The following is an 11,032-nucleotide window of genomic DNA, read 5'->3' as shown; positions in this document are numbered from 1 at the left end:
TTTCTGTCTCAACGTCAACAGTGAAGAGGCGACTCCGGGATGCTGGTCTTCTAGGCAGAGTTGCAAAGAAAAAGCCGTATCTCAGACTGGTCAATAACAAGAAAAGATTAAGATGGGCAAAATAACACAGACACTGGCCAGAGGAACTGGGCCCTGGTCAAATAACACCCTACACCCCTATGGGCCCTGGTAACATAACACCCTATTCCTCTATGGACCCTGGTCAAACACCACCCTATACCGCTATGGGCCCTGGTTACATAGTACCCTGTTCCCCTCTGGGCCCTGGTCGAATAGCACCCTATTCCCCTCTGGGCCCTGGTCAAATAACACCATATTCCTCTATGGGCCCTGGTCAAATACCACCCTATTCCTCTATAGGCCCTGGTCAAATACCACCCTATTCCTCTATGGGCCCTGGTCAAATACCACCCTGTTCCCCTCTGGGCCCTGGTCGAATAGCACCCTATTCCCCTCTGGGCCCTGGTCAAATAACACCATATTCCTCTATGGGCCCTGGTCAAATACCACCCTATTCCTCTATAGGCCCTGGTCAAATACCACCCTATTCCTCTATGGGCCCTGGTCAAATACCACCCTATTCCTCTATGGGCCCTGGTCAAATACCACCCTATTCCTCTATGGGCCCTGGTCAAACGTGGTGCACTATGGAGGGAACAGGTTCCATTTCAGTATTAGGGGACTGTGTTGGGTAATGGAAGGATCAGTGTTTGGGTAGGTATTTCAGTATTGGGGGACTGTGTTGGGTAATGGAAGGATCAGTGTTTGGGTAGGTATTTCAGTATTAGGGGACTGTGTTGGGTAATCGAAGGATCAGTGTTTGGGTAGGTATTTCAGTATTGGGGGACTGTGTTGGGTAATGGAAGGATCAGTGTTTGGGTAGGTATTTCAGAAAGTAGGGGACTGTGTTGGGTAATGGAAGGATCAGTGTTTGGGTATGTATTTCAGTATTAGGGGACTGTGTTGGGTAATGGAAGGATCAGTGTTTGGGTAGGTATTTCAGAAAGTAGGGGACTGTGTTGGGTAATGGAAGGATCAGTGTTTGGGTAGGTATTTCAGTATTAGGGGACTGTGTTGGGTAATGGAAGGATCAGTGTTTGGGTAGGTATTTCAGTATTAGGGGACTGTGTTGGGTAATGGAAGGATCAGTGTTTGGGTAGGTATTTCAGTATTAGGGGACTGTGTTGGGTAATGGAAGGATCAGTGTTTGGGTAGGTATTTCAGTATTAGGGGACTGTGTTGGGTAATGGAAGGATCAGTGTTTGGGTAGGTATTTCAGTATTAGGGGACTGTGTTGGGTAATGGAAGGATCAGTGTTTGGGTAGGTATTTCAGTATTAGGGGACTGTGTTGGGTAATGGAAGGATCAGTGTTTGGGTAGGTATTTCAGTATTGGGGGACTGTGTTGGGTAATGGAAGGATCAGTGTTTGGGTAGGTATTTCAGTATTAGGGGACTGTGTTGGGTAATCGAAGGATCAGTGTTTGAGTAGGTATTTCAGTATTGGGGGACTGTGTTGGGTAATGGAAGGATCAGTGTTTGGGTAGGTATTTCAGTATTAGTGGACTGTGTTGGGTAATGGAAGGATCACTGTTTGGGTAGGTATTTCAGAAAGTAGGGGACTTTGTTGGGTAATGGAAGGATCAGTGTTTGGGTAGGTATTTCAGTATTAGGGGACTGTGTTGGGTAATGGAAGGATCAGTGTTTGGGTAGGTATTTCAGTATTAGGGGACTGTGTTGGGTAATGGAAGGATCAGTGTTTGGGTAGGTATTTCAGTATTAGGGGACTGTGTTGGGTAATGGAAGGATCAGTGTTTGGGTAGGTATTTCAGTATTAGGGGACTGTGTTAGGTAATGGAAGGATCAGTGTTTGGGTAGGTATTTCAGAAAGTAGGGGACTGTGTTGGGTAATGGAAGGATCCGTGTTTGGGTAGGTATTTCAGTATTAGGGGACTGTGTTGGGTAATGGAAGGATCAGTGTTTGGGTAGGTATTTCAGTATTAGGGGACTGTGTTGGGTAATGGAAGGATCAGTGTTTGGGTAGGTATTTCAGTATTAGGGGACTGTGTTGGGTAATGGAAGGATCAGTGTTTGGGTAGGTATTTCAGTATTAGGGGACTGTGTTGGGTAATGGAAGGATCAATGTTTGGGTAGGTATTTCAGTATTAGGGGACTGTGTTGGGTAATGGAAGGATCAGTGTTTGGGTAGGTATTTCAGTATTAGGGGACTGTGTTGGGTAATGGAAGGATCAGTGTTTGGGTAGGTATTTCAGTATTAGGGGACTGTGTTGGGTAATGGAAGGATCAGTGTTTGGGTAGGTATTTCAGTATTAGGGGACTGTGTTGGGTAATGGATGGATCAGTGTTTGGGTAGGTATTTCAGTATTAGGGGACTGTGTTGGGTAATGGAAGGATCAGTGTTTGGGTAGGTATTTCAGTATTGGGGGACTGTGTTGGGTAATGGAAGGATCAGTGTTTGGGTAGGTATTTCAGTATTAGGGGACTGTGTTGGGTAATCGAAGGATCAGTGTTTGGGTAGGTATTTCAGTATTGGGGGACTGTGTTGGGTAATGGAAGGATCAGTGTTTGGGTAGGTATTTCAGTATTAGTGGACTGTGTTGGGTAATGGAAGGATCACTGTTTGGGTAGGTATTTCAGAAAGTAGGGGACTGTGTTGGGTAATGGAAGGATCAGTGTTTGGGTAGGTATTTCAGTATTAGGGGACTGTGTTGGGTAATGGAAGGATCAGTGTTTGGGTAGGTATTTCAGTATTAGGGGACTGTGTTGGGTAATGGAAGGATCAGTGTTTGGGTAGGTATTTCAGTATTAGGGGACTGTGTTGGGTAATGGAAGGATCAGTGTTTGGGTAGGTATTTCAGTATTAGGGGACTGTGTTGGGTAATGGAAGGATCAATGTTTGGGTAGGTATTTCAGTATTAGGGGACTGTGTTGGGTAATGGAAGGATCAGTGTTTGGGTAGGTATTTCAGTATTAGGGGACTGTGTTGGGTAATGGAAGGATCAGTGTTTGGGTAGGTATTTCAGTATTAGGGGACTGTGTTGGGTAATGGAAGGATCAGTGTTTGGGTAGGTATTTCAGTATTAGGGGACTGTGTTGGGTAATGGATGGATCAGTGTTTGGGTAGGTATTTCAGTATTAGGGGACTGTGTTGGGTAATGGAAGGATCAGTGTTTGGGTAGGTATTTCAGTATTGGGGGACTGTGTTGGGTAATGGAAGGATCAGTGTTTGGGTAGGTATTTCAGTATTAGGGGACTGTGTTGGGTAATCGAAGGATCAGTGTTTGGGTAGGTATTTCAGTATTGGGGGACTGTGTTGGGTAATGGAAGGATCAGTGTTTGGGTAGGTATTTCAGTATTAGTGGACTGTGTTGGGTAATGGAAGGATCACTGTTTGGGTAGGTATTTCAGAAAGTAGGGGACTGTGTTGGGTAATGGAAGGATCAGTGTTTGGGTAGGTATTTCAGTATTAGGGGACTGTGTTGGGTAATGGAAGGATCAGTGTTTGGGTAGGTATTTCAGTATTAGGGGACTGTGTTGGGTAATGGAAGGATCAGTGTTTGGGTAGGTATTTCAGTATTAGGGGACTGTGTTGGGTAATGGAAGGATCAGTGTTTGGGTAGGTATTTCAGTATTAGGGGACTGTGTTGGGTAATGGAAGGATCAATGTTTGGGTAGGTATTTCAGTATTAGGGGACTGTGTTGGGTAATGGAAGGATCAGTGTTTGGGTAGGTATTTCAGTATTAGGGGACTGTGTTGGGTAATGGAAGGATCAGTGTTTGGGTAGGTATTTCAGTATTAGGGGACTGTGTTGGGTAATGGAAGGATCAGTGTTTGGGTAGGTATTTCAGTATTAGGGGACTGTGTTGGGTAATGGATGGATCAGTGTTTGGGTAGGTATTTCAGTATTAGGGGACTGTGTTGGGTAATGGAAGGATCAGTGTTTGGGTAGGTATTTCAGTATTGGGGGACTGTGTTGGGTAATGGAAGGATCAGTGTTTGGGTAGGTATTTCAGTATTAGGGGACTGTGTTGGGTAATCGAAGGATCAGTGTTTGGGTAGGTATTTCAGTATTGGGGGACTGTGTTGGGTAATGGAAGGATCAGTGTTTGGGTAGGTATTTCAGTATTAGTGGACTGTGTTGGGTAATGGAAGGATCACTGTTTGGGTAGGTATTTCAGAAAGTAGGGGACTGTGTTGGGTAATGGAAGGATCAGTGTTTGGGTAGGTATTTCAGTATTAGGGGACTGTGTTGGGTAATGGAAGGATCAGTGTTTGGGTAGGTATTTCAGAAAGTAGGGGACTGTGTTGGGTAATGGAAGGATCAGTGTTTGGGTAGGTATTTCAGTATTAGGGGACTGTGTTGGGTAATGGAAGGATCAGTGTTTGGGTAGGTATTTCAGTATTAGGGGACTGTGTTGGGTAATGGATGGATCAGTGTTTGGGTAGGTATTTCAGTATTAGGGGACTGTGTTGGGTAATGGAAGGATCAGTGTTTGGGTAGGTATTTCAGTATTGGGGGACTGTGTTGGGTAATGGAAGGATCAGTGTTTGGGTAGGTATTTCAGTATTAGGGGACTGTGTTGGGTAATCGAAGGATCAGTGTTTGGGTAGGTATTTCAGAAAGTAGGGGACTGTGTTGGGTAATGGAAGGATCAGTGTTTGGGTAGGTATTTCAGTATTAGGGGACTGTGTTGGGTAATGGAAGGATCAGTGTTTGGGTAGGTATTTCAGAAAGTAGGGGACTGTGTTGGGTAATGGAAGGATCAGTGTTTGGGTAGGTATTTCAGTATTAGGGGACTGTGTTGGGTAATGGAAGGATCAGTGTTTGGGTAGGTATTTCAGTATTAGGGGACTGTGTTGGGTAATGGAATGATCAGTGTTTGGGTAGGTATTTCAGAAAGTAGGGGACTGTGTTGGGTAATGGAAGGATCCGTGTTTGGGTAGGTATTTCAGTATTAGGGGACTGTGTTGGGTAATGGAAGGATCAGTGTTTGGGTAGGTATTTCAGTATTAGGGGACTGTGTTGGGTAATGGAAGGATCAGTGTTTGGGTAGGTATTTCAGTATTAGGGGACTGTGTTGGGTAATGGAAGGATCAGTGTTTGGGTAGGTATTTCAGTATTAGGGGACTGTGTTGGGTAATGGAAGGATCAGTGTTTGGGTAGGTATTTCAGTATTAGGGGACTGTGTTGGGTAATGGAAGGATCAGTGTTTGGGTAGGTATTTCAGTATTAGGGGACTGTGTTGGGTAATGGAAGGATCAGTGTTTGGGTAGGTATTTCAGTATTGGGGGACTGTGTTGGGTAATGGAAGGATCAGTGTTTGGGTAGGTATTTCAGTATTAGGGGACTGTGTTGGGTAATCGAAGGATCAGTGTTTGGGTAGGTATTTCAGTATTGGGGGACTGTGTTGGGTAATGGAAGGATCAGTGTTTGGGTAGGTATTTCAGTATTAGTGGACTGTGTTGGGTAATGGAAGGATCACTGTTTGGGTAGGTATTTCAGAAAGTAGGGGACTGTGTTGGGTAATGGAAGGATCAGTGTTTGGGTAGGTATTTCAGTATTAGGGGACTGTGTTGGGTAATGGAAGGATCAGTGTTTGGGTAGGTATTTCAGAAAGTAGGGGACTGTGTTGGGTAATGGAAGGATCAGTGTTTGGGTAGGTATTTCAGTATTAGGGGACTGTGTTGGGTAATGGAAGGATCAGTGTTTGGGTAGGTATTTCAGTATTAGGGGACTGTGTTGGGTAATGGATGGATCAGTGTTTGGGTAGGTATTTCAGTATTAGGGGACTGTGTTGGGTAATGGAAGGATCAGTGTTTGGGTAGGTATTTCAGTATTGGGGGACTGTGTTGGGTAATGGAAGGATCAGTGTTTGGGTAGGTATTTCAGTATTAGGGGACTGTGTTGGGTAATCGAAGGATCAGTGTTTGGGTAGGTATTTCAGAAAGTAGGGGACTGTGTTGGGTAATGGAAGGATCAGTGTTTGGGTAGGTATTTCAGTATTAGGGGACTGTGTTGGGTAATGGAAGGATCAGTGTTTGGGTAGGTATTTCAGAAAGTAGGGGACTGTGTTGGGTAATGGAAGGATCAGTGTTTGGGTAGGTATTTCAGTATTAGGGGACTGTGTTGGGTAATGGAAGGATCAGTGTTTGGGTAGGTATTTCAGTATTAGGGGACTGTGTTGGGTAATGGAAGGATCAGTGTTTGGGTAGGTATTTCAGAAAGTAGGGGACTGTGTTGGGTAATGGAAGGATCCGTGTTTGGGTAGGTATTTCAGTATTAGGGGACTGTGTTGGGTAATGGAAGGATCAGTGTTTGGGTAGGTATTTCAGTATTAGGGGACTGTGTTGGGTAATGGAAGGATCAGTGTTTGGGTAGGTATTTCAGTATTAGGGGACTGTGTTGGGTAATGGAAGGATCAGTGTTTGGGTAGGTATTTCAGTATTAGGGGACTGTGTTGGGTAATGGAAGGATCAGTGTTTGGGTAGGTATTTCAGTATTAGGGGACTGTGTTGGGTAATGGAAGGATCAGTGTTTGGGTAGGTATTTCAGTATTAGGGGACTGTGTTGGGTAATGGAAGGATCAGTGTTTGGGTAGGTATTTCAGTATTGGGGGACTGTGTTGGGTAATGGAAGGATCAGTGTTTGGGTAGGTATTTCAGTATTGGGGGACTGTGTTGGGTAATGGAAGGATCACTGTTTGGGTAGGTATTTCAGTATTAGGGGACTGTGTTGGGTAATGGAAGGATCAGTGTTTGGGTAGGTATTTCAGTATTAGGGGACTGTGTTGGGTAATGGAAGGATCAGTGTTTGGGTAGGTATTTCAGAAAGTAGGGGACTGTGTTGGGTAATGGAAGGATCCGTGTTTGGGTAGGTATTTCAGTATTAGGGGACTGTGTTGGGTAATGGAAGGATCAGTGTTTGGGTAGGTATTTCAGTATTAGGGGACTGTGTTGGGTAATGGAAGGATCAGTGTTTGGGTAGGTATTTCAGTATTAGGGGACTGTGTTGGGTAATGGAAGGATCAGTGTTTGGGTAGGTATTTCAGTATTAGGGGACTGTGTTGGGTAATGGAAGGATCAGTGTTTGGGTAGGTATTTCAGTATTAGGGGACTGTGTTGGGTAATGGAAGGATCAGTGTTTGGGTAGGTATTTCAGTATTAGGGGACTGTGTTGGGTAATGGAAGGATCAGTGTTTGGGTAGGTATTTCAGTATTGGGGGACTGTGTTGGGTAATGGAAGGATCAGTGTTTGGGTAGGTATTTCAGTATTGGGGGACTGTGTTGGGTAATGGAAGGATCACTGTTTGGGTAGGTATTTCAGTATTAGGGGACTGTGTTGGGTAATGGAAGGATCAGTGTTTGGGTAGGGGAGTCACATAACGCACCTACTGGGGTCTGAGAGCTCGCAATTGTTTAATCTTAAATGTTGTACATACACACACACACACATGACACACACACACACACACATGACACACACACAAACATATACAATCTGTCTGAGGATCACATCGTCAGATGGAGGAAGGGAGCAGGCTGGCAAGGCTCTGGATGAGACGCCGTGTGATGACAAATATTACAATCTGAGAGGAATCAGGTTCCGTCATTATTCTGTCTAAACCAAATCAGCTCCCCGTCACTGCTGATGGAGTCAGACCATACAGAGGCAGGAGAGAGCTGGGGTTGTGGGAAACAAAGAAATACAGTGCCTTGCGAAAGTATTCGGCCCCCTTGAACTTTGCGACCTTTTGCCACATTTCAGGCTTCAAACATAAAGATATAAAACTGTATTTTTTTGTGAAGAATCAACAACAAGTGGGACGAGTGTAACGACATTTATTAGATATTTCAAACTTTTTTAACAAATCAAAAACTGAAAAATTGGGCGTACAAAATTATTCAGCCCCTTTACTTTCAGTGCAGCAAACTCTCTCCAGATGTTCAGTGAGGATCTCTGAATGATCCAATGTTGACCTAAATGACTAATGATGATAAATACAATCCACCTGTGTGTAATCAAGTCTCCGTATAAATGCACCTGCACTGTGATAGTCTCAGAGGTCTGTTAAAAGCGCAGAAAGCATCATGAAGAACAAGGAACACACCAGGCAGGTCCGAGATACTGTTGTGAAGAAGTTTAAAGCCAGATTTGGATTCAAAAAGATTTCCCAAGCTTTAAACATCCCAAGGAGCACTTTGCAAGCGATAATATTGAAATGGAAGGAGTATCAGACCATCTACCAAGACCTGGCCGTCCCTGTAAACTTTCAGCTCAGACAAGGAGAAGACTGATCAGAGATGCAGCCAAGAGGCCCATGATCACTCTGGATGAACTGCAGAGATCTACAGCTGAGGTGGGAGACTCTCAACAATCAGTCGTATATTGCACAAATCTGGCCTTTATGGAAGAGTGGCAAGAAGAAAGCCATTTCTTAAAGATATCCATAAAAAGTGTTGTTTAAAGTTTGCCACAAGCCACCTGGGAGACACACCAAACATGTGGAAGAAGGTGCTCTGGTCAGATGAAACCAAAATTGAACTTTTTGGCAACAATGCAAAACGTTATGTTTGGTGTAAAAGCAACACAGCTGAACACACCATCCCCACTGTCAAACATGGTGGTGGCAGCATCATGGTTTGGGCCTGCTTTTCTTCAGCAGGGACAGGGAAGATGGTTAAAATTGATGGGAAGATGGATGGAGCCAAATACAGGACCATTCTGGAAGAAAACCTGATGGAGTCTGCAAAAGACCTGAGACTGGGACGGAGATTTGTCTTCCAACAAGACAATGATCCAAAACATAAAGCAAAATCTACAATGGAATGGTTCAAAAATAAACATATCCAGGTGTTAGAATGGCCAAGTCAAAGTCCAGACCTGAATCCAATCGAGAATCTGTGGAAAGAACTGAAAACTGCTGTTCACAAATGCTCTCCATCCAACCTCACTGAGCTCGAGCTGTTTTGCAAGGAGGAATGGGAAAAAATTTCAGTCTCTTGATGTGCAAAACTGATAGAGACATACCCCAAGCGACTTACAGCTGTAATCGCAGCAAAAGGTGGCGCTACAAAGTATTAACTTAAGGGGGCTGAATAATTTTGCACGCCCAATTTTTCAGTTTTTGATTTGTTAAAAAAGTTTGAAATATCCAATAAATGTCGTTCCACTTCATGATTGTGTCCCACTTGTGGTTGATTCTTCACAAAAAAATACAGTTTTATATCTTTATGTTTGAAGCCTGAAATGTTGCAAAAGGTCGCAAAGTTCAAGGGGGCCGAATACTTTCGCAAGGCACTGTATAAGATAGGAGAAGAGAAGGGAGGAGAGACCAGGAGGAGAGGCGTGGTGGAGAGCAGGAGGAAAGGCGTGGAGGAGAGGCGTGGAGGAGAGGCGCGGAGGAGAGGCGTGGTGGAGAGCAGGAGGAGAGGTGTGGAGGAGAGCAGGAGGAGAGGTGTGGTGGAGAGCAGGAGGAGAGGCGTGGAGGAGAGGTGTGGAGGAGAGGCGCGGAGGAGAGGCGTGGAGGAGAGGCATGGAGGAGAGCAGGAGGAGGGCCGTGGAGGAGAGGCGTGGAGGAGAGCAGGAGGAGAGGCGTGGAGGAGTGCAGGAGGAGAGGCGTGGAGGAGAGCAGGAGGAGAGGCGTGGAGGAGTGCAGGAGGAGAGGCGTGGAGGAGTGCAGGAGGAGTGGCGTGGTGGAGAACAGGAGGAGAGGCGTGGTGGAGAGCAGGAGGAGAGGCGTGGTGGGGAGCAGGAGGAGAAGCGTGGAGGAGAACAGGAGGAGAGGCGTGGAGGAGAGGCGTGGAGGAGAGGCGTGGAGGAGAGCAGGAGGAGTGGTGTGGAGGAGAGCAGGAGGAGAGGCGTGGAGGAAAGCAGGAAGAGAGGCGTGGAGGAGAGGAGTGGAGGAGAGCAGGAGGAGAGGCGTGGAGGAGAGCAGGAGGAGAGGCGGGGAGGAGAGCAGGAGGAGAGGCGTGGAAGAGAGCAGGAGGAGAGGCGTGGAGGAGAGTAGGAGGAGAGAGCTGGGTTTGTGTGTAGTCAAGGCTCACCTGATATAACTAGTACTGTATTTATATATATAGTGTATTCTAGTCAAGGCTCACCTGATATAACTAGTACTGTATTTATATATATAGTGTATTCTAGTCAAGGCTCACCTGATATAACTAGTACTGTATTTATATATATAGTGTATTCTAGTCAAGGCTCACCTGATATAACTGCTGTCGTACACACCTGTCCATTCCACATACTGTCCACACTGTCTATACAGTCTATACACACCATTCACATACACATAGCTGTACAGTATATTCCAGACTTCCTGCAATTCTATCCATGTTGTTAGGTGCTTGTGTATTTAAAGACTGTATTCTTCACACAGCTCATTCTCATATGTCTACTACTGTACAATGGATTTTAGTTCCCCTGTTTATACACAATGCATATGTTCTATGTACTAGATTCATGACAGATCACCTATCTATGTCATTGTTTGTATATCTTGTGTCAAGTCATCTGCTAGAAATACGTATAGATTGCATTTGGATTACTGTTAGTTACATTTCTATATTTTCTTATTTATTTATTTTAAATGTACTCTTTGTGTACTTGTTTAACATTTTACAGCATTTTTAGGAGCGAGTAACGTAAGCATTTCTCAGCACTCTTTAACATCTGCTAAACCTTGTACGATGCCGACACACACTGATTTGATTTGATTTGATTTGTGACGTCACAATGGAATCCTGTGTTTTCATGTGACACATCTCTTTTTCATCATGTGTGATGTCACATTGGAACTTTAGCCAACGTTCTGACGTTTGTGAAGGACTATAGTGAGGTCACGGTGACAAAAAGGTGTCTGATATATTTACAAACTGTTAATAACGTCTCCTGTGGATCTCACAATCCAGATCAGTTTGGTTTTGGTTCTGAAGCTTTTCTACTGACACCAGAATGATGAAATATGAGGAAACATCATATTAAAATGGGT

At 44.7% G+C, this 11,032-nt stretch overlaps 1 protein-coding gene across 1 annotated transcript; it reads left to right on the top strand.

Moving 5' to 3' along the window:
• The first annotated feature begins 9,574 nt into the window (after positions 1-9,574).
• On the top strand, positions 9,575-10,048 carry LOC139419327 (octapeptide-repeat protein T2-like). The gene has a single exon (XM_071169270.1). It carries the CDS (start codon positions 9,575-9,577, stop codon positions 10,046-10,048), a length of 474 nt encoding a protein of 157 aa, XP_071025371.1.
• The last annotated feature ends 984 nt before the right edge of the window (positions 10,049-11,032 follow it).

This window comes from Oncorhynchus clarkii, chromosome 10 (assembly GCF_045791955.1).
Source record: "Oncorhynchus clarkii lewisi isolate Uvic-CL-2024 chromosome 10, UVic_Ocla_1.0, whole genome shotgun sequence".
In the NCBI taxonomy this organism is placed as follows: Eukaryota; Metazoa; Chordata; class Actinopteri; order Salmoniformes; family Salmonidae; genus Oncorhynchus; species Oncorhynchus clarkii.
Note: the sequence above shows the minus strand (reverse complement) of the source record. Positions and strands in the feature narration are given on the sequence as shown.